This window comes from Rhyacophila brunnea, unplaced genomic scaffold (genome assembly GCF_057557595.1).
Source record: "Rhyacophila brunnea isolate RB1 unplaced genomic scaffold, BYU_Rbru_1.0 scaffold_3, whole genome shotgun sequence".
NCBI lineage: Eukaryota > Metazoa > Arthropoda > Insecta > Trichoptera > Rhyacophilidae > Rhyacophila > Rhyacophila brunnea.
Genome location: NW_028232965.1, coordinates 46,340,421 through 46,364,746, shown reverse-complemented (window position 1 = coordinate 46,364,746; position 24,326 = coordinate 46,340,421). Strand labels below are relative to the sequence as shown.

The following is a 24,326-nucleotide window of genomic DNA, read 5'->3' as shown; positions in this document are numbered from 1 at the left end:
CTTACACCATTATAAATAAAACACGCCAACGGACTTACGACGTCGACAGGTTTAATTATTTTGCTGTATTTTTTTGACTTGCTTGAGGCACTTAGACTGTAGTTGAAGTTATTGGCGTTGGTATGTAGAACATTTTTCTATAAAAATGTCAGTTTTTATTTTTTTGGTACTTAGCGCCTTAATTAATACACGTATTCATATTTTGACCGACAAATAAGTCGGCGCTAACTGCATATTATCTATAAGAAGCTACATGACGGTTGCCAGTTCCTACTAAAAGCGTGTTGGGAGGTTGTTATAGTTTCGTTAATGGTAATAACTGACAATTCTTGGTAGAAAGACATTGTCATCGTCAACATCACCACAAGTAGCCTAACAACCCAGGGTGAGTCTTAACCTCCTCCAAAAACTTTTTCTGGGGCAGTATTATCCAGATGTCTGCACCGGCCGCTCTACATCTCTGTTGACACCGTCCGGAGTCTTGTAAACTTCCAACCGTACAGCCTAGTATCCGGGATTTCCCTTGACGGTTGGGCACTGTCCATCGGAATCTACCAAGTTTAATATATGCAGAGATACATTCTTTTTGGAAGGAGTTGTGGGCTTCAGATTATGTAGTACCTATATGCCACTCTTCTCCTTCTAGTATGGGCCCAAATATCCTACTCTCACTCCTTTATAAATTAGAATTTTTGCACGACAGGAAAGGTTTTTAGCTGATTTTGTAGATCAAAGTAGCACCCGTTAACAATTATTGGAAATACATTGCATTAATTAAAAGAAAATATTTAGTACTTATTCTATATAGTTTAATTATTATCAGGACTGGTTTCATCTGCTTCAACGGGACAATGTTCAATGACAACACTCAGTTGACAATAACTCATTGAAGCATGTAATAAGTACTAATAAATAAACTATGTGGAATAACTACCAAATAATGTTGTTTTATTTTAATTAATCGGCTGATATAGATTTCGAAATTCATTTGAATGGAATCTAAGGGTCACTTACCTGGAATATCGTCACCGTTTTAGCAAAACCATCTATGTGTCACTTTTATCAAAAATGACTTTTAAATACCAAGTCATTCCTTATTTTTTTCTCTATAGGCCAGTAAAATGATCTATGTGTTGGTAAACTCGCTCCGAAGTTATTTCAAAAAATAAAAAACAGCTATGTGTAAGGTTCAAAAACCACGGTTCACAAAAACAGCTATGTGTATATTATAGTAACATATAGATAGTATTTTGATATCGAGAGTGTAATGTTTTTTTACAGTTTGGCTACACATAGTTTGTTTCTATGTTATATGCTATGCATTATGGTCTTGCACGACGGTTTGAAAGATGCTTTCTCAAAAAGAGAGACAGGAAATATTCAATAATTTCTGGAAGATGCCAACATGGTCAATAGGGTATAGGCGAGAATTAATTTAAAAGTTGCATAAACAACTACAAACGTCTCGATGACAGTGGCCAATTGAAAGCAACAATGACAGGTAATACGAATCTGACTGAAGATAAATAATTGGTAGTGCAACCAAAAATCAAAACGCAGAGATTTGTGGAAAAATGTTACATTATGGTTACTAATTCCATCAAATAATGCATGATGAATATAAAAAATGGTCTCTGAAAAATGGTCATAAAGCAGCAGAATATACTCCAGTATATTTACCACCAACAAATCAGTATCCACCAACCACGTAAAGATCAGTGTGCCATCACTGCCATCTGCTGTAGTTATAAAATGAAGAATGTTTCAGAAATGAAATACAATAGCCACATTATTAAAAAAAAAAGATGCTAGAAGACCAAAAATTAAATGAAGGAGAGTACCAGAAGTATTACTGGACGGTTAGTAATCACAATGGATCTCCAAAGTGTGCTGCTATGTCCAAAACACAGGCACAAATGTATTATAAACAAAAGCTGCAACTACACAATTTCACCATATACATTCTTCATAATGTATCTTCTAATGAATTTGTCTCATCTCATCGAAAGCAGGACAATACAATGAAATAATTCTAATATCGGATGGGTGTGGATATCAAAACCGAAATAAATTATTCGCTACTGCTCTAAGTTATATCTTTAGAGAGAAAAAACATCGAGATTCAACAGCTTTTTCTGGAAAAAGGCCACACCATGATAGAGGCCGATAGTGCACATGCCACCTAAGAAAAGTATTTTAAGCCTCCAATATATTCACCATCTGATTATATAGCACGTATGCGGCTAGCAAGACCAAAACAACCTTATAAAATTAATGTCATTGATTTTAAATTTTTAAGAATTATGGATAAGATTAAATCTGGATTAAGTTCAATCAGACCAGGAAAACGAATCGGAGATCCTGTTGTATATGATATTAAAATGTTACAGTATCTACCAGATGGAACAATCTTTTACAAACTCAACTTTATCAGTGCAACCGTTTGACTGCCTTTGTAATATATATAATGAATCATTGCCAATATCGCAGTCGAAATACATACATCTTCAGGAATTAAAAAGTGTAATAGAGAAAGATCACCACTATTTCTACGATAACCTAACATTTAAACCTGCTAATAGAAAGTAAACGAACTTATAAATATAATATCATCTCACTATTGCATTAATAATTAATAAAATGATATTGCAATTTATCACTAACGCACTATGTATATTTCAACTATTATTTATGTAACAGTTTTTCATGAATTTATTATTATTCACATTTTGATGAATAAATTAAACTATGTGTATTTACAAAACGGTCAAAACAACTTATGTGACATCACAAACTGTATTTTTATTATTTTTGTATTAAAAATAAAAGATTTTTGTAAACAAAATAATAATCTTAGACCATTTTCTGATTATAATAAAGCATTCTTCATAATTTTAATGTTTAAATGTAACATTAATTTTTTATTCAGTTTTATCCTTCTCCTGCACAATTTGAGAAAGTGCACATAGATGGTTTTGCTAAAACGGTGACGATATATTAAATTAATATATAAAATAATTAACAATTGCACTTTGCTGAAACAAATCATTCATTAATTTGGTTACAATAATAATAAAGATCGATATACCTCATTAGGTTCGCTGAGCTCGAACAGATCCAATCGATTGACATTCCATTGCTGGATCACGTTCCGCAGAGCTTCTCGCTCCAGCATCCTCTTGTCTGGTCCGTTCATTGTGACCACAACAAACTCATCTGGAATAGAAGGTACAAACCGGTTAATTATACGTTACACCAAAATAGAAGCATATTATGGGCAATTTGTAATACGTTTTTGAATTTGGTAACTGTAGAAAAAAAGTTACACTTTTAAACTAAGTAAAACTGCGGTTGTTTTTATCTCACTAAAAATAGAAAAAATGTTTCATTCTTTATTTCAATGATTGAAGAAACGCTGTAATCTGTAATGAAAGAAACAGTGAAGTGTTAAATGAAATAATGCCAGGTCACCGGTTATTGAAAATCCTAATCCACCTCGACCTCCAAACCCAAATGTACATTATTCAAGATTTCAATATGAAAGGTGTATAAAATATTCCTACTGATAATTTCGAATATCACCACTCTCATTAAGGCTGTACATCAGTTGAGGCACGGTCTAAAAAGATCGTGGCTAGGCGATGCGCGGATTGCGGGTCGCGGGTGCAAATGACGCCTGTCAAACGAAATATAATTTGTCATATAAATCCAACATACGTCCATTTTACGTTCTGTTTATTGTTCTATTAGTAACAATAATAATATATTCATTGACATGTTTTCTTTTTAAAGTAAATGGGTAAAGTTTTTAGTCACCTTTACACAATTTAAGAATTAATTGGCCCGTCGCCATCACGAAACAAAGAGACGTGTTTCCAACTCGACGTTCTCTCACTGAATGCGAGCGAGTCCAAAATTTCGTCGCGCCTATAATAGTTAAAAATTATTTACCGTTTCACTGATGTATCACCATAAAAAGGGAAATACGTCTACTCATAATCGATATATCTGCAGGCCAGGTGTTCATCGCTAGACTTAAAGTAAGGAGTGTCTGGTTATGGGGAATGTATCTGGTAGACAGAGTAAATGTAGAAATCAGTGGCACATCCTAGATTATCTCACTGCATTAAAAAATAATAATAAATATTATGGATTCTTTTTCAACAGCTGGACCCCCCAAACTATTTTCTGTATGTGCGCCAGACATTATAATTATTTTATAAATAATGTTCATTAAGTAAAAAGTTACTAAAAAAATCAGATTTATTGGATATGGCAATACCTTCAAAAAATAATATCGGCATTATGACGATTATTCAATTAACAATAATTATTAGATCAATTTGTTTCATAACAACATAAACATAAGTATTTTGCTCATCTATTTATCTATGACACTCAATAATGTAAAAATGACGTAATTCCGATTAATTAAATAATCGATGTTGCATTGTTGATATCAATAAACTGGACATGCCTTGTTTATGTTTGAATAAAAATACCTGAATGTAATCTCTGCATACAACAGCAACAATCACTATCACTACAACTACTGGAATATAAGGCACTCGAATTCGACATTGTTACCTAAACTAAATAATCAATTATTTACCACTGTAATACTAATTCGATTTGTTTACGATGACAAAAAAAATAGAAGGCACAGAGTTTGACAGCCGCGAAACATAACCTCAAATCGCAAATTCGAACACCTGTCAAATGACGTCACGTCTTGTATGGAGCATGCGCGCGAGAGCAAATTCTATTTTTAAATATTGATGATGAGTGTATAAAAATCGTGGAGAATTCCAATACAAACTGGAGGTAGTCACTGACGTCATTTTGTTTACATTCCGTGGAAAAAGTGTTGGCTGTCTGCCAATAAAATTGTTTATGGTTTTTGCCAACAATTATTTATTTTACTAGTTTATGAACTAGACAACTAGACTGCTTATAATACATACAAGCCCACCAAGGAAGATTTATGAATGAATGCATTAAAAAGTCAATAACTCCATATTATTTTATTATGGAGCCAAATCACTTTTATGAGTCTGCAGTAATTTCTACATAAAACACTATGACGAAGACTGCCTGTTGGTTGAAGGTAAACGGTTATAAATAACGATAAAAATGCTAATAATACACGCGTACACAGTGATAAATATAATATAATATAATATATTAATTGACCTGGCGTTTACGTGGTAGAACTCCATTATGATGGTTTGAAACAAAATTATTTTTGTTAATTTTGCTTTAATGAATTAATTTATACGTTGACAGCTGTTTCGGGCTATAAACACATCTTCAAAGCGGTCGACTATAACGTACCTGTAGTATATTATAGCAGGCATGTCCATCTGTTATATGGCTGTTATCTATTATAAATTATCAAAACTAACAGTGATCTCCCACAGACGGATCGAAACGAAAACACTAGGGAACCCGGAAGGCAATGTAAACAAATAAACATTATGATATAAAAAACTGATTTAAATTTACAGAAAGTGTTTTTGTATCCGTGGATGGAAACACTTCAAATGTATTGACAATAATAAGCAAGTGTGCACGTATTGGGAAATTGCTACTATTTCATCGGATGTTGCGACGCGTGGTCTTATGGAATGTTGTTTTGATGAAAGCACTCAAATTCGTACGATGTAGTCTGCCCAAACTACTTGGCGACGGGTGCAGGTAGGCTGTGGAGATTCAACATAAATAGAGCACACTACATTACTTTGTCAGTCACATTTGTCGGATCTCCACAACCTACCTCCACCCTTCGTGACTGAATATGGACATGCGTTAAGCTTCAACAAATGATTATACAATATGTGTATTTGTTTAGTCGTAGAAGTTTACACAGGTAGCATTACTATATTAGTGTTTGTATAGTGTAAGTATAGTATAGTATACCTACATAGGTATTAGTCCAGACTCTGGACTAGGTCGCTTTATGTCCACAAAGTTCATCTGTAAATTATTATTAAGTGTTACAATAAACGTTAAATATTCGCTTAGTATCCAGTCTTTGGCACTGTTATATGCTCAAGAACCAGTGATGTTAAAATAAAGCCAGGCGCATTTTGCAGTTTGATATTATCAAGAGACAGTAGGAAAATTTAACAATATTCCGTTGAACATACATAATTTTGAAAACACTTCTGAGAATATATATTATATTATAACCAATAGAAAAAACCTTTTTGAAGACACCCGGCAGGAATCGAACCTGCGTACCTTGGGTATCGACAAGGCGCAATTATGTATGTTCAATAATTAGATAATTATGTATGTTCAATAATGGAAGTATGGACGCTAAACCAAGAGATGTCACGGAGACTTAAAGCTTTCGAGATGTGGCTGTATAGACGCATCCTCAAAATTCATTGGACTGACCGGGTGATGAAAAGTTCTCAATCGAATGGGGAAGGACCGAGAAGTTTTACGTAGTATCAAAACCAGGAAACTACAGTACATTATGAGAGGACAAAAATACAGCATTCCCCAACTTGTCATTCAAGGAAAGATCAATGGGAAGCGTATAGCAGAGGACGGCGCCGCATTTCGTGGCTTAAAAACCTCCGTGATTGGTACGAGTGCAGCACCACTGAACTGATCCGGGTAGCCGACGACAAAGATAAGATCGCCTTGATGGTGGCCGACCTCCGCTAGGGGATGGCACAATAAGAAGAAGAATAATTAGAATGGTACATTCTTAAAATCTTGTGAATTATTCGTTGAATAAACGAAATTGTTAATAATTAAAATATGTATTCCGTTGTTTTGAATGTAGTAACGGGTTCAACGGTCAAAATCATTGTATGACGTAGGTAGCTAAAATAGAAATGACAGCAAGAACTGCGAACCGGTTGTTGAAAAAAATGACCAGATTATAAATATTTAAAATTCGCACAATGTAGAGATATTATTTCACGGGAAGTAAGTGGACGAATAAGTCGTTGATCAATTAAAACGGCATTATTTGAGTATGATGCAAGAGAGAGGTCATGAACCTTTTTACCAAAAATACACTTTAATTGACCGAAGCCCATATGGCGTGTTTGAGGGGTGCATTGTTTAAAGTTGGTGTTGGTACACAATAAATATTATGTCAATATTAACACCAATATACTAAAAGCCAGTCGCCGTAGAGCAAGACTTTGACACGAGCTTTGGTTTATGACTGTCGGTCAAAAAAGGCAAGAAATACAATCCCGCCGAGTGACCTAAAATATTACCAATATTTAATGCGCGTTTCGTTCACATGACCAACTTTAATGAATATTATTATTTTCTTTTATTGATGATGTAATACATACGTAACTATTGAAAATAACATAATCTTTAAACACGTGTTTAAGTTTGTGCTCCACAGTTTCTTACAGCCACACACAGAAAGTAACCAACTCCCCTTACCTGTACGTACATTTATGTTTAGTAAAGTAGCTGGCCACTGCCTATTGGGAAAATGAATTTCTCAAAGCTGTACAATGGCACACGTATAATTTATTCCGATTCGAATAGCCTCACATTTGTAGCGAAGATTTGATACTAAACGACCATTAATATACGCAGCAGCAATTTTCTTTGACGCAGATGACGCAATCAATTCCTGAGAAATTTTAAAAAGGGGCCTCGAAACAGTTCAAACCAGTCATGCAAATTTTAAATTATATCAAATGTTAAATAAAATTGAGTAAGTATAGATTATTAATCCCTGCAACTAACATTTAAATGGTCCTGTCCCGCAAGAGCTCAAGCAGATACGAACTTGTAAAAAAAAAAAAAAAAAACACTAATAGTATTACGTGTAATCACTGTTATTTTTAATAATAATTATTTCTTAGTGACAGGATGTAATTCCATATATCATTACTAGAGACGATGTTAGTTTTTTTGTGGGGACTACAATATCAGTCAATGCTTCGGGCCACCAAATCCCTAAGCCCTAAAAAAATGATATTTTCTAAAGTATTTTATTCCATCCACTTACAATAAATTTAGCTGCACGACATACATCATTCATCATGTAAACAGTCCTGATTGATGTGTCTGTTTCAAACTTTCTTCTTGCCAATTCGATTCTGATTAAAAGTTACTTATGCCCTATGAAGTTAAATGTCAGGAAATATGAAATGCATCAACACAACCAAAGGAAGAGGTCCATGCGCTGTTTCTATAACTAAAGAATTCTCGCCTTGAATTATTCTGATTAAAACGCGTATTTTCTGCATTTCATCGCACGCATAAAAAATGGTGGAATAACTTGCACCCGAGCGTCATGAACAAGCGGGCGGCAACGCGTCACAGTTCGTTGCGTGGGAACCGAACCCGCGACGCTAGGGAAGTGAATGTTTGCCGCTTCCGATATCATTCCTATGAGCACACATGAACGTACACACTCACGTGTCGCACTCACCCATACAGGTGCAGTCGCTTGCACCCCGCTGCAACAAGTGCAATGTAATACAAGTAATAGTCTAATGTATAAATAAAAAGGGATACCGTTTTAACGAAGAAGCTTCATTAGCTGTAGGGTGCCAAGTAAGCCTTTGCTGTCAGAGTTGTCATTGTCAGTGTTTATATTTCAATCGGCCAGATTTTATTGTTTTAATGTTCAATGTTTTCTTATATTCGTCATAATCCGCGTAGGTATATTATACATATATACATTTTAATAAATACTGACTTTCGGAAGGTATACTAATAAATTATGTGGCGGTACGGCTCAATACGATCTTCTCTACTGCTTTCTTACAGGTGAATTCTGCGCACCTTCTCCAGTTTTTCATTTTACGCAAATCTTTCCCAATATTGTCCTCCCGGCACACCCGCGGCTTTCCCGAATAATATTTACCTACCGAAAGGGAAGAGCTCTTGAAGTCAGTTCAACCAGCTGTTGGGCCCATCAGGCTGTCTATATCTTCACTTAAATCGTTTGGCAGTTTTACATTACTTTTTGATTTATATTTAATTATCAATCGTTGTCTTTTCACCGTGATCCTCACTCGCATGGGTAGGTACTCTTAACTTAAGAGTCATGTATTGTCCAGTATTAGATAACTGCTCCAGAGACATTCCCATGCATAAACTGATGATACTACAATCAAACGTAGGGCCTCGTGATGCCCCCGATTAAGAAGACCGGGTGTGGTGCGTACCAGGTTGGTTTAGATGGGTTATGTTTGTGTTGGTCTCTTTTTAGACCCAGTCCTAAAACTCCTAAATGATGATAGTGTTGACATGGTCGTCAAAAAAATATCGATACCTTGAAGTACCGATACTTTCTCTTTCGATATGGCGGCCCGGATTGTTAATATCGAGGTACCTTCGCCACCCCTGCATAGCAGTGGCGAAGACTCCATACTAGGCGATTATTTAAAGCCTACCTTCTTAAGAAAAATATGTTTTAATTGCATATTGACATATTTATAGGTATACTTAATCACTTCATTTTTTTATGTTATATAAAAATAATTTATTATGCCAACGAGAGATGTCGTATATGTAGGAATGTATTACAGTATTATACAGTTTACAAAACAAGTGCAAAGGTATTAAAAAATATGCCACAGCGCGCCGTAAATAAATAATAAACGCCGCGACGTCAATAAATCTCCGATTATGTGTGAAATAATTCTGATTTTTTTTCGTATGGATTTTACGTCTCGTAACCGCAGCAAGTCTGCTGATTTGTACGAAATAAGGTAAGCTCCTATCGCAGAGCCTAAAACATTCGCGCATAATAATGTTGTCACGATTGCGCACTTTGTCCAAAATCATTAATAATTAGATAGGTAAGTAATTAAATAAAATAATTTCAACGGCGTTTAATCGAATATTAATAAATAAGTAAGTATAGATTGTTTTTATAAATAAAAATAAATTTTATCTAATGATTTTTGATGGGTATACCTACATGTTTTGAAAAATACGTAATTAAACACATCGCTCATTTTTATGTCGTCAATGAGTTTTTGAAGTTTCATTGAATTAGTGTGTCGTTGTCATTTACTAGTGTGTACCTATTCATTAGTAGTACCTAAATATCGTACTATACCTGACAAGTGTGCTCTTTTTATCAGATCTCCACAGCCTACCTCTTTCCAAAAGTCACCCTTCGCCACTGCTGCATAGCATGCCTAGTTTAGCATTGATAGTTTTATGCGGGTGGAGAATTATATTATAAGTATCATTATGTGGACCCATTTGATTCCCCACAAGCAAACGCGAACCAACATATTATAATACACGGGTAAGTAGTTGACGCTAAAAATCAAATCAGGATGTATCATCGTCTTTCAATTTCAGTGAATAATTAAACATCTACACATATAATTGACTAATCAAAACCAGACAAAATGTCGGTGTTAAATTAAATTTTAAAAGTTGTATTCACATTAATCTCATACATAACTTTGTTACCAACCGTTTTCTTTTCTGTTTTCTCCAATGGGGTCCATCACAATGAACAGCTTTACCTGTACCTGATTCAGTGATTTCCTTTATTTAATACCTATTGAATAAGAATGGCATTTGCATCTTGAACCTAACTGGCAAGCCATTAGTGTGTCTAATTAAATTATATTGAAATAATAGACAACAACAGAAGCGCCGCATCCCGACGTGGCGTATAAATCAACGAAAATTTGTTCAATGTTGGCATGGTGGCGGGAACGTCACGGTAATGAACGGGGGACACCCCAATTTCGGCGGGAAATTAAATTTTAATAAACCAAGTTGGCATTTTTACACACGCTGGCTGTTCTGGCGTGAAATCAAATACGGAACTAATGTTATAGACCACGTGACGTTGTTGCGAAACAGTGAACATTACCCACAAAATGATGATAATATTAAATTCTACAGGTTGGTTTATTCGTCGATAACCATCCATTTCAGTTGACATACCATTATCAATACTAGACATTAACAAATAAACAATTTGTTTCTGATAAAGTACTTAACTTACAAAGTGAGGCGGATCCTTCCTCCCATTCTGTATAGTGTTTATTAGGTTGAAACAGCTCGATTCGATATAAATAAAAAATCAAACATGAAATTTTTTTTTTAATTTTGGAAAATCTATCCTACTTACTATTTTAAACATGTATGTCCCTCATGACCCCCACAAGGGGGGGCTGACAGGGCTCTAGCCTGGGGGCCCGGGCTCAGGAAGGGCCCGGCGTGGCAAGTCGACCAAATAATTGTGATAAACACACATTACAAATTTGCTCTAATAGTAAAAAAAAAAGTCGCCTGCGGGCTATTTTCCTTCAATAATGTTATTTATTTAAAGTGTGTAGTTGAATAATGCAATTTTTAATTGTGTATCGATACCGACAACTCCATAATTCAAATGGACGTAGGTAATAAAATATACAAAAAAACACTAACTATATTAATTTGACCGCTACTGTAGAGCGTCACACTGCCTTTATCCTTAGCGATAGATGGGGGGACCGCCAAAGATCTTAGCCTGGGGGGCCGCTTCAGGATGTGGGGGCCATGATGTACCTACTACCTATCTAATAAAAATACGTCAAATCTATGAATTTTTACCTTGTAAATGTAAAGAATCGAAATACATTTTTGAGCTGTCACCACACATTCATGCTCCTTCTTTCTTCGACGTTTCTATCTCGCTGCAAAGGCCATTCTTAAGAGATTAAGCACTTATAAAACGTGTATGAATTGAAATATAGCTTTATTCTTATTGTTATAAGTGAAGTTTAAATAAATAATTGCATATTATGGTGTAGCGAAATCTTTTGCGATCATTAGATATATTTTATTCATATATCGAGAAAGACTAGAGCATCACAATGACATAAATACCCTAAATAATTAATTTACTGTTCATGCTTAGAAGACCCATAACTTATATATACGATATTGTTATATTATGTATTGAAAGTAAGTATTGCTTTCATGTCGCTTCATCCATACATGCAATACGCTGTCCAAATCGAGTACCTGCGACATCATTATGTAAGACAGGTGTAGAGGAACTTTATTGATTCGTATTCTGTTATCTAATCATAATATTATTTTTATCATGCTATGTAATTATTATAGTGTATCCCAGTAGCATATCAACCATGTAACATCATACAGATAACACAACAATGCAACTAGGTTCTCTAAAGTGCATCGTCCAGCCGTCTGATGCCGAGCTGCTAAATGAGCTTTATATTGAAATTAAACGGTCGATCAACTTAACCAACCAACACCGTTACGTGACTATTTTGATCAAGGCATCCGGCATCTCCGAACAGAGAAACAATGAGGCAAATGATAATTGCATATATTTTATAGAAGAATACACCCGCCCCCGATTCAGTATTTACATAGATTCTGCATACTAATATTTGTTATTAATTGTGCGTGTTACTAACTGACTTGTATATTACTTGTCATCGTAACGATGGCATGTGTTCTTTCGCAAGTCCGTATAATAATGCAATGCGGAGGTAGATGTGGGAGAATCGGCAATAATTAATGCTAACATAATAAGATACACATCTTTAATCGAACGTGCTAAACGGTCGTATGTATAAATACCAAGGGCGGTATCGGAGTAATACTAAAAAGCTGTCACCTAGCTGGAGATTCATGCACAATAAGTATATAGGTAAATCATTCTACAGAGGCACTATAGGGGATTCACGAGTGTATTGGATTAGCTTGCGACAATGCCTGTTTCAATGCTAGCAAACAATACCACCCACAATAACTGCAAGTGGCGTTTGCCGTATCCATGGTGCCAATGTACCTATAATGATTTATCTATACTTGGCAGTGACCCGTACTTATTGTGAGAAACCTCTTAAATTCTTGTGATAGGAAAAATTAAGACAAGATAAAAATAACATGTTGCTTACAATCACGGAACTCACGCAGCCCACAAATTGGGCCGCATTCAAGGTGTGTGATATTATGCAATTTACGAATTAATTTTGTTATAGGTACTTGTAATGATGTCCCAAAAAAAACGTTTTGGTAAGTAAGTAGTGTTGAGCAATACATTACAAAATATACGTACAAAATAACAACATACTGAACACATATCTATTAATATATAAAAAATAGCAAAAAATACAACAGAAAATAGGATTAGCCTCGTTGCATTTTAAGTGGGTATGCAATTTGTAGACAATGTGGCGAATCTCGACCACGTCATTACAGACGAAATCAGTGCCTGTTCAAAAATTAAGGTTAACAGTAGGTACTGCGGACAATGGTTGGGTTGGTGACCACTCAAGCTATACTACGTGCCGTTGGCTATGGGAGAGGGAGGACAGAAGTTCATACCAGGCTAAGGCGTTTTATGCTGAAGTACATCGGATGGGTAAAAGTGCCAGACACCGACAGTCAGGGTTGTAACTTGTAACAACGGTGTAACTGTGAAATTAGATTAGTCAGGGAACTCAGAAATAATGGTAACTGAAATAACTAACGGGTAAGGAGTAGCAGGTAACCGATCTCGAGTAAGGAAGAATCCGGGATAAACTTAAACACGTGTCAAGACAAACGCCACGCGTCGAATACTGACAACTGCTGTCGGTTTATGCATTGATGCTCTTGTTGATTTTTTGATGATTTAATGTTGGTGTATTTATTACACACAGTATTGCACGTGCATAATGCGTATTTCATTTTCGCAGGACACTCACACATTCAAAACCCTGGGTCAAAATGTGGCGTATTGAATATAGCCTATCGGAATTATATTAATTATTATCAGTTCTGTGATTCTGACTACAGTGTACATCAAGAAGTAACAAGAAATTCTATAATTTAATGATTATCTAAATTCTAAATACAGCACCGATTGACGAAAATTAACGGGTAAAGGTAAGTTACGTAATTTTAATAATAGGTACAGTTAAAAATACATGTCGTATGAAACCAACATTAGGCCAAAGAACAATAATTATCATTAGACATAACAGAAATCTTTAATTGGCATCAAACTGGCAAAGGTGACCTAACCTTACACAAAAACACACTCGCAGCTGGAAGTCAATATGTCCTAAAAACAAAGAAGCACGGTTTCGTGACAACGTTCAGTTAGTTAATGTTGTAATGTCGGCGATGACAAGCAATTCTGCAGAGGCTATTGTTCTAGCCGTGATTGACAAAAGAGATTGCCCAAGATGATTCAAAAAACGAGATAATTGTTGTGCCAGACAATATAATCATTTCTTTTGCACAAGGCGCTAAATGGTAATATTGTTTTTAGTCCAAAAATGGTAGCCGTGTGTTTAATTTACACCGCCTACCAATATTGTAGTAGGTAATCTATAAGTTTAATGATACAGATTAAGATTTCCGGTGCGAATTAAAACATTCACATCGTAAAAAGACGTGTCAAAACACAGACCCAGACAGATCCATGTTAATGCAAATGGCATATGAATATGTTTAATTTGGCAAATACAATATGAATATACATTGTACATTGCTATAATAATATTATGTAATAGGTATGTGGTCGAAAAATGAATGCTACCCTTAGACTATAGATACCCGAAATCCTATGGTGCAAAAATAATTCCGCACAGATATTATATTATGTATTATTGGTTCAATTCCAAGCATGTAAGATATTATTTCAAACTCGTGTCCCCACTTTAATGCTGTGATTTTGTACGGTAAAGACCCTCCCGGCGGTACGATTTGGTTAGTCTGACCAAATCGGACGATGTCTGGAAACGCCCTGTTCTGTCGATTCCATGACAAAACAGAACAGTGACAAAACAGAACAACGATAAATATAACTATGACCTTTCAGGAAAAATATAAATTTAATATTGAAATTGTCCTATCTCTATTATGTTGATAGATCATAGAGCACAGATTTTCAATACGCCATAATAAATCAAAGTATATACAGTGTTGCCGTACAGTATATAGTGTTGCCGGCAAGCTTAGGACATCTCATCTTAATCAATATAATAATTATGTTCAAAATGATTGGGTGACTAGGTACAACGAAATAATGACCTAACCTAACCTAAATAGATTCCACAAAAATTAATGTTTCATTTTTCCCCTGGCTGTTCTGTTTTGTGTTGCCAACCGTACTATAATTATAGTATTTCTACTATAATTTTGGTCCGCGTACTATGTACGATATAAAACATGTATAGTACGCCCAAAATACTATAATTTTGAATATCGGAAAAAATATGTAAAAAATACTAAAATTTCGATATTTCCGTTCGATAAATTGGTCCAAAGTACTATAATCTCGCAATATAAGAAGATTTGGAGAACTTGGAAAAAAAATTGCTCGAAAAACATAAAAAAAATCCCTTGACTTTGGTTTGAAATGAAATTTCTTGAATTCTTTAGTAAGAATTTTTAGTCGGAAGAGGTACGTAAATAAAAAGGGGTCTCGGTGTTTCTCAAATTCACCGTTATTTTTTTCAAGAGAAACAAAAAACCTATACATTTTCAACAGATAACAACGCGTACTATACTTTTTCCCCAAATACTATAATTTTGGAGGCTCTGTACTATAATTTCACTTTGAAAAGATGGCAACACTGCCGGTTACCGTTCTGTCAGTAGATCAATTCTTGTCGAAGAGAACACATGAATGCATGCCTTTTATCGAAAAACAATACATTTGAGATCTCGCGAAAAATGTGAACAAAACAGCAGGGAACTCAGAAATAATGGGAATTGAAATATCCAACGGGTGTGGAGAAGCAGGCAACCGATCTTGAGTGCGGGAGAATACGGGATAAACTTAAGCACGTGTCAAGAATACGTCATACGTCAAATATTGACAACTGCTCTCGGTTTATGTACTGGCGCTAATTTAATATTGGTGTATTGAAGGTTGCAACACACACTATTCCACGTTAATATGTGTTTCATTTTCGTAGGATACTCACACATTTAAACCCCTGTGTCAAAATGTACTGTATTGGGATATAGCCTATCGGAATTATATTTATTAATCTGTTCTGTGAAGATTGATAATGGAATGAAAAATATCCACATTACGTATCCACATGTGCACCGACGATTAGAACATTTAAGTTGGTCAGTCGAACCAACAGAAATATGTAACCGAACATATCTACAAACAACCGATACCCACCAATCAAATTGGGCCAAACTTCAAACCAAATCGGATTGTCTGAGGGCCTATAAGTAAATGTTGTGAATAGATCGGTAGATGATGCATAATAAATACTATAAACACTCAACCTGACGCAAAGATGTGTTGGGGTCGCAACCCCATTTTTATTTAGCTTTAAACCCGTGACGCTATTCACCAACCGCATCGTCAATGAAACTGGGTGGAATGTTAATTTGTTAATCTATTATTGTGAAGAAGGTGCACAAATATTTTGGGCGGAAATAACATATTAATAATGACATCTTTAGCGACGTTTTAATTTTTAATAGTCACTCAACGTGATTTGGGTAGTTTTTTTTTTTAATACGCAAGCACATAATAGAAAGTAAGTTGATTATAGCAGAGCTTACACCCATTTTAAGACTGTTCTGGGTTCGGGTTTAGTGAAAAAATCGAATGGCGAAAAAAACAAAAATTGGAACCTTGGTTCTGAAGTTCGGTTTCGGTTCTTTAATAAAATATATTCTTAGTACTTACTTAACTATACACTATCTACATAATTGTCAGGTAGATGTAGTAGATGTCTGTCTATGCCATATGGCTACACGCTGTATTGAGATTGATATATTGCTGTAAAAGCATGTGATTTGAATCCTACCAGTGGAATAGGAAGCCGACCCCACGAATACCTATTCCTATAATATATATATAAGTATATCACATCGATCGGAGTTAATAATAAGTAATAACTTATACATCATTCATTAGGTAGGTATTCGACTGTTCGATCTTTTTGAAATCACTACACTTCCAGATCACATAAAATAACAACACTACTAGGGATGTTATATATAATATTAATGCTTGGTATCGTACAGAAATAAAAGTAACAATCAAACAGTACCCTTACATTTTAATCATCTCGAATCACGGGGTAGAATGATATATAACGAATAAGACACATTCAAACATTACATGTCTGGCAAATCTTGGCTAATTTAACTTTAAAATGGGCCAAATATATTGTAACCATGGACCCCAGGCCAGGATCTATGGCGGCCCCCTACCTATCACTAAGATTAAGGGCAGTGTGATTTTCTACATTAATATTCCCCAAGTGGTTTCCACGGAACCCCGGGTTAATGGTATTCCGTGTATTTTGAGCGAGTTTTAAATAAATCCAGTTGATTTATTGAGTTGTCAGCACTCAGCATATTATGAGGCACTGATCGCGACTTCCTTTTGTGGTACCCACGTAGCATGGAACCCTTCGCCATATTGGATAAAAAAAACCATGTTGTAAGTCAGGAAACACACTTAAAATAATATTATAAAATAAAATTTTACGCGTGAATTAGCATTTAATTATATCAATCATCATATTATCATATCGCACAGTTTTATATTTTTAAATGTTAATAATCATTTAAGAAAATAGCGGCGCAGGCGACTTTTTTACTATAAGAGCAAATTTGTGGTGTGTTTTTCTCATTTAACTAGTCGACTTGCCACGCCGGGCCCTTTCTAAGCCCGGGCCCCCAGGCTAGAGCCGTGTCAGCCCCCCCCCCCTTGTGGGGGCCATGATTGTAACCCAACAGTGAATAAAACTCGAAACAATTAAAGACACCAACTAATTTCAAATCAAGTGCAAGAATATTAATAAGTATATTTATAGAAAAAAATCTTTTATGCGCTTTGAAATACACTTTTAACAATCATCCATCGAAATATTAAATTTATAATTTGTCCAACAATTTAAATATAATCTAGTTACATTAACAGTAGGTGTAGTAGTTGTTTCAAAAGTGACCACTTACCTAACATGTCAAAAATAATTTCATTTATAATATATTTTCATTAAAATCCTTCAACACTGAAAAATCGTATAACCACTTCAAAATACATAAATTATATTATCCTACTGATGAAAAACCATTTAATGTCGATGTTTGTGCATATACCTGCAGACAATAATACAATTACAACGTATCATCAATTAAAACACATCGATAACGGATAAAAACCATTTAGGAGCCATGTGCAACTTTGTATTCTTTACCCCTGTCACTCCCTGATTTCTTCCAACGACACTTTCTTGGCTTCCAGCACGCACTAAATCCTCCTTGACTTTCAAAGCCTCTCCGAATCTTCTAGCACCCTCAGTAAGGCACTTGCACCACTTTGGTAATCACAGGTTTAAGATCTTCTAGCACCCTCAGTAAGGCACTTGCACCACTTTGGTAATCACAGGTTTAAGATGAACGAGTTAAAATAAAATCTAGCAAATTCAAGATTTAAAAAAAGAAAACAGCGTTTCACTTAAATGAGTGATAAATCAAATAGAATGCATTAGGTACAGGCGGTGCGGTATTTTAAAACCAACAAAGCTTGTTTGGCTTCCAATAAAAGAAAAGCAAAGTGTCAATTTGTGTCTAAATGTGACTAAGGACGTTCATGAAACCGTAACAGGAATGTAGAGCATAACTTAGCACGCTTGCTGACATAATAATGTGACAGATAAATGTTATACAACTCCCATAACGTGAACTATTCATTCGCGCGAAAAGTGGCATTAAAAATTACACCCTAAATATGTAAAATATAAACAATGTTACTATTATAAAGTTCAAATGTTGTGTTAATTTCTTGTTGTTTACAAATCACTGTCTTTTTTTATACCTCTTTAAGATTTACAAAATTCTTTTACCAATTTTGGGCCCTGTGGTGTTTAGGGCAACATTTCGCAAAATAATTGTAAACACAGCATCTCTGGGGGGAGGGAGCCTGCGCCAGACAGAGGGGAGTGGAAACGTTTCCATGAGACGCGGCTAGACCTAACATTGGGGGGTGGTTACAAGTAGATTGTTCGCCGTAGTACAGTTCACCATGAGATGGCCGTATTGCATTGAGATAACAAAAAACGCGTTGTTCGTGTAGCATTGAAGATAGTAATGTTCAAATTTTATTATATTCAATAAAAACATTAATATTGATGAATATGGACTAGATATTTACGAACACCTTCTTACTAACCTACCTTTGAATTCTGAATTGTTTATAAATAATATACGATATGATTTTGTTTTTAATTTATTTTACTAACTTTTTTTCTTACCTTTCCCTTGTAAGCCGGTGGTTTTCATTGTGTAGGTATTTTATTTAAATACACAAATATTCATCATTTTCTTAAATCAGTTTACCATATTGCATTCGTAGTATGACCAATATTTAGCACTACCATCGAAGTTTACAGTTTCAAGTCACGGCCTAGCTATAATCGACATTGTTAGTCACCAGAGTATAGAATATAGATGATTCTTAGCTGTATTGGTATTAATAGCTACATTGCCTATTTCAATGTTGGCAAACAATGCCACTACAACTGCAAATTGCTTTTTCCGTGCAACCGTAGAATGATTTACCTTACAGTTTGTGAAAAAATAGAAAATTCGTAATGTAAAACATTGAAATAAATCAGAAATTTATGAAATTGGTTCTTGTTTGGTACGTTAAAAGCATGTTGGTCTGAAATCATAAAATTTTACATAAATTAAAAATGTATCGGTCTTCTTTCGCGGAGTATTCTAATTCAAGATAAGTGTTTGTCTAAAATTCCTCACAAAATCTCGCAGGGGAGATATGAGAATGCTAACTATGGTGTTAAGGTTAAAAGCCAAATCCTAACACGGAGTGATTTATAGTAGCAATGTTTTGAATATTAAAAGAAACGTTTATAGGTATAAACATAATAAATATTTCACAAGCTATGATTGGTGGGTTTGTGCGGTACCTAAGTATAGTTTTCTACTAATATTAAAACCCTTATAATAAAGGGATAATGGAAAATGGAAAAACTAATTAAGAAATAGCATTGGTGATACGTCAGCGTCATATTTTTTTCCATTTACCCATGTTTTCTTTTATGGCCTACTCATGGCTGGTATGAAGGTGAGAATGTAAAATAATAAAAATCTTGCATCTCAGTTTTCTTATCAACATTTTCAATATTCTCATAAATATATTGATGTTTCTCTTTTACGATTCCGCCAAAAAACAATAATTAACTTAAACACCTAAGTATGAACCTTTTTCTGATAAGATTCTTGATAATCCCGTTAGTAATTAATAGTGGATGCATACAATTATGATTTGTAGGATTACCTTAATAAAGTCTCAATGTTGGAGGTATTTTTTTAGTTTTAGTTACAGAAACGTACATGCTTTATTCTGCCGCGGATGGAAAATATATTCAGATATATGTACTGAAATCTGGCCCATGTTTAGGGGGAAAATTCTAATGTTTTAGCAAAAGTAGTGACGTGTGCGCTCGCGGAATGTCATTTTGATTAAAGTACATACGCAGATTTGTACGATGTATACTGTCCAAAATACGTTTAGATTGATAGCAATGCTTGCAAGTATGGTCGACGGACGTGCTGTAGTTTCAAATAAATTAATGGTCGTGCGCGGAACTTCATATTGGGAGTTCACAGGAAAAATAATGTAACATGACCTGGACTATATTATCTATGCCTGCGAAGCTATTCTATACATATCTACGGTAGTTTATCATATTTATGTATTGAAGAGTTAATTGTTAGAATAAGTTAACCGTCTCTAAATTGTCAAAAAATAACAGCTCCTCTCTTGGATGTGTTAACTTTTAGAGCGAGATACACAGTTTTGAAGGTTTAGGCGGCTAACTTATTATTACAATTATAATACCTAAATACATAAATATGATAAAGTGATAATATTTATCACTTTAGCCGTCGATAGCTGCCTTACGTATAAAATAGAGAAGACCCACAGTAGATAAGTAAAGTATTGATACCGATATAGTATTAAATGACAGGTAGGTAATCAAAAAATCGCATCTCTAGTATGTATCTACCAGTGGCGAAGACTCCATATTAGGCGATTATTTAAAGCCTACCTTCTTAAGAAAAATATTTTTTAATAGCATATTGACATGTTTATATACTTAACCACTTCATTATTTTATGTTCAATAAAAATAATTTATTTTGCCAACGAGAGATGTCATATATGTAGGAATGTATTACAATATTACACAGTTTACAAAACAATCTGCAAAGGTATTAAAAAATATACCACAGCGCGCCATCTATCTTGACGTAAATAAATTTCCGATTATGTGTGAAATAATTCTGAATTTTTTACATATGGAGTTTACGTCTCGTAACCTCAGCAAGTCTGTTGATTTGTATGAAATATGGTAAGCTCCTGTAGAGCCTAAAACATTCGCGCATAATATTGTTGTCACGACTGCACACTTTGTCGAAAATCATTAATTAGATAATTAAAAAAATAATTTCAACGGCGTTTAATTGAATATTAATAAATAAGTAGGTATAATTGTTTTTAAAAATAAAAATAAATTTTATCTAATGATTTTTGATGGGTATAAATGTTTTGAAAAATACGTAATTTAAACACATCGCTCATTTTTATGTCGTCAATGAGTTTTTGAAGTTTCATTGAATTAGTGTGTCGTTGTCATTTATTAGTGTGTACCTATTCATTAGTAGTAAATATCGTACTATTCTCGTAAGTATACCTGACAAGTGTGCTCTTTTTATCAGATCTCTACAGTCTACCTCTTTCCAAAAGTCACCCTTTGCCACTGGTATCTACTAACATGCTATCTATGTTTAATTCGTATTAGAAAATAATGCTAATTTAATATACTTTTATGTCCTCATGGCACGTACTCATTTACAGTATGTAATATTATTATAATGATCATAATTAATTAATTGTATGGCATTCACATAATATAGCATGCGTATTTTCAGTTCATGCAATGTAACATAATGGCATTTTAATACTATTTGTAAGGATCATAATGATTAATGAATAATATTATTCGGTAAGTAGTATTATTGTATACTATGTAGAACCAACATAGACATAACGTCGCTATAGGATTTGTTTCCCGAATATCCATTTTGTCGAAATCGACATTTTAATGCAGTTCAATTTCTTTTATCGAACTCTACCGAAATCATTTATAAAAACAATATATTTTTATCTAGGAACAGAGATATTTTTTTGAAAAACCCGAATACGCCATGTTAAGTTACAATTACTCCGTGTTGTTCTCCCGAATGTCCAACTATTCGTACCTGAATATCCAAGTTAATTTCGGTCGAAATAAATCTCTGGCTGAGTTTTTATTTCCCGAATATGACTTTTAGCCAATCAAACCGCGCTGACGCCGTGCATCTCGCTCCCACATTCACGCTGTCTAGCTCTAAAACAATCACGCCCACTTTCATATTTTTTCGGCCGTCCGGAGTGCTCTTTCAAATTTCGTCTTATTGATATTGTTTTTAAAGTTACTATTGTTTTATAAGTGAATTCATCAAATTTGAAGAGATCATTCATAGCTGATACATCACCAGTTTGCCCTGAACTTACAGTAAAGTTATGGAAGTGAGTATTTTAACCTAAATAACTGCATTTTGTTTTGAGAAATGACACAAAATTCCAACGGTTACATGAATTCTACAGTATGACCCGGCAACTACTATGACGTAAAAAATAATTATTATTTCAAATTATTTTTAATCAAACATTGTTTGTCTTTATTTTACTTTTGATCTAGGTATTTCTATGAAAATAAAGGCGATGCTATTATTTATTTTTGAATGCGCTGATAGTTAATTTAATTTAATATGTATGTTAGTAATTATTTATTTGGTGAATATTATATACTTAGGATATTGGTATCTACCTAATATTAGCAGCCAATGGTAATTAATTGTTTGTAATAAGTTTAATTGTTAATTATAGAAATATATAGATATAATAATATACAGATATATTATATACATAGTTTTTTTTTTTTTTTTGAAAAAGTATTAATATAAAATTGTTAGCAAGTACGACTAAGTACCATCATAAAATATTGGAGAAATCCGTGACGTCGGTTAGTAATTGAAGTAGTAGATACCTATTTTTATTTAATAAACAAAAACCGATCGCCGATAGTCGCTTGATTTTGAAGAATACTGATGAGCAGGTATTAAAAGGCCAATAGTTAAAGTTTGTCGTCATAAGTATGTCACCTCGTAGCATAGTGGATAATTCGTGGACAGGGTCGTAAACCCAGGAGATGCAGGGACGACTCCTGCCGGGTGTCTTACTTTTTTCAAAAAGATTTTTTCTATTGGTTATAATATATTTTCTCAGAAGTGATTTTCAAAATTATGTATGTTCAATAATTAGAATGGTACATTCTTAAATCTTGTGAATTATTCGTTGAATAATAAAAAAAGATTATTAAAAACTATTTTATTACTTATTACGAAAAAAACCGAAAAAAGCGAATGCCGCATGATATTATTACCTATGAACTTGGGTTATTACGATCATTAGGTATTTAAATAGTAAAAGTAATCATTAACAATTATCGAGTAAATAAATATAACATTTGAGGTGCGTACTTTTTGACCACTCAGTAATCCGTGGGCCGTGCAGCAATACGCTACGGTCTTAAGTCCCGAACGTCCTTGTTTTGTCCCGAATATCCATTATTCTGAGAGAGCGCTAAAAATTTCCCGAATATCCACAACGAGTACTTGTAAATAAAACGCATTTTCTGTGCATTTACTGATTTATACCAGTATATTATTATTGGAATCTATTCTTAGATAATGTTGCAATCATACAGTGTAGAAAGAATGATTGATACATCTACTGATATTTCAATATACGACAATGAAATTTGTTTTTCGTCTCCTGAAAAATTGACATTTGGTCTATTCGGGAAACAAATCCTAAAGCGACGATAAGTATCTAACATTAGCATTTTTTAGACTCCATAACCTCGATTTTCAAAACTTCCGACAACCTTGAATACATAATACCCGGTGGGGTACCATGAAATCCGTTATTTTTGTACCGTGTGAAAAAAAACATAATGTCTAAATCGTCTACAAAAAAAGATTGCAATCTAACTACGCTTAATTAATAAAATCTATTTAACAATGAATGCAACACAATAATCATTTTTCTTGCTGGCAATAAATAGATTTTCCGAAGAACACAATTGGGTATTAAAAAATCATGCTGGGATTACCTACTAACCGAAATAATTGACAAAGTCTATGTTTTATGACGTGAAAAATATATTGTTTTAGATTGTTCAGTCAAATCTCACATTATTCCTACAAGCATATTTATTAGGCACACCT

The 24,326-nt window shown here is 34.2% G+C and overlaps 1 protein-coding gene across 4 annotated transcripts in view; it reads right to left on the bottom strand.

Annotated features, from left to right (window-relative positions):
* Positions 1-24,326, bottom strand: part of cno (adherens junction formation factor afadin) — a 362,819-nt gene that overhangs the window by 254,040 nt on the left and 84,453 nt on the right. For all 4 annotated transcript variants that reach the window (XM_085952800.1, XM_085952802.1, XM_085952801.1 and 1 more), the window contains exon 2: positions 3,089-3,216. In XM_085952800.1, coding sequence (XP_085808926.1) covers positions 3,089-3,196 — 108 coding nt within the window. In that variant the 5' untranslated portion in view covers positions 3,197-3,216. The remainder of the gene's footprint in view (positions 1-3,088; positions 3,217-24,326) is intronic.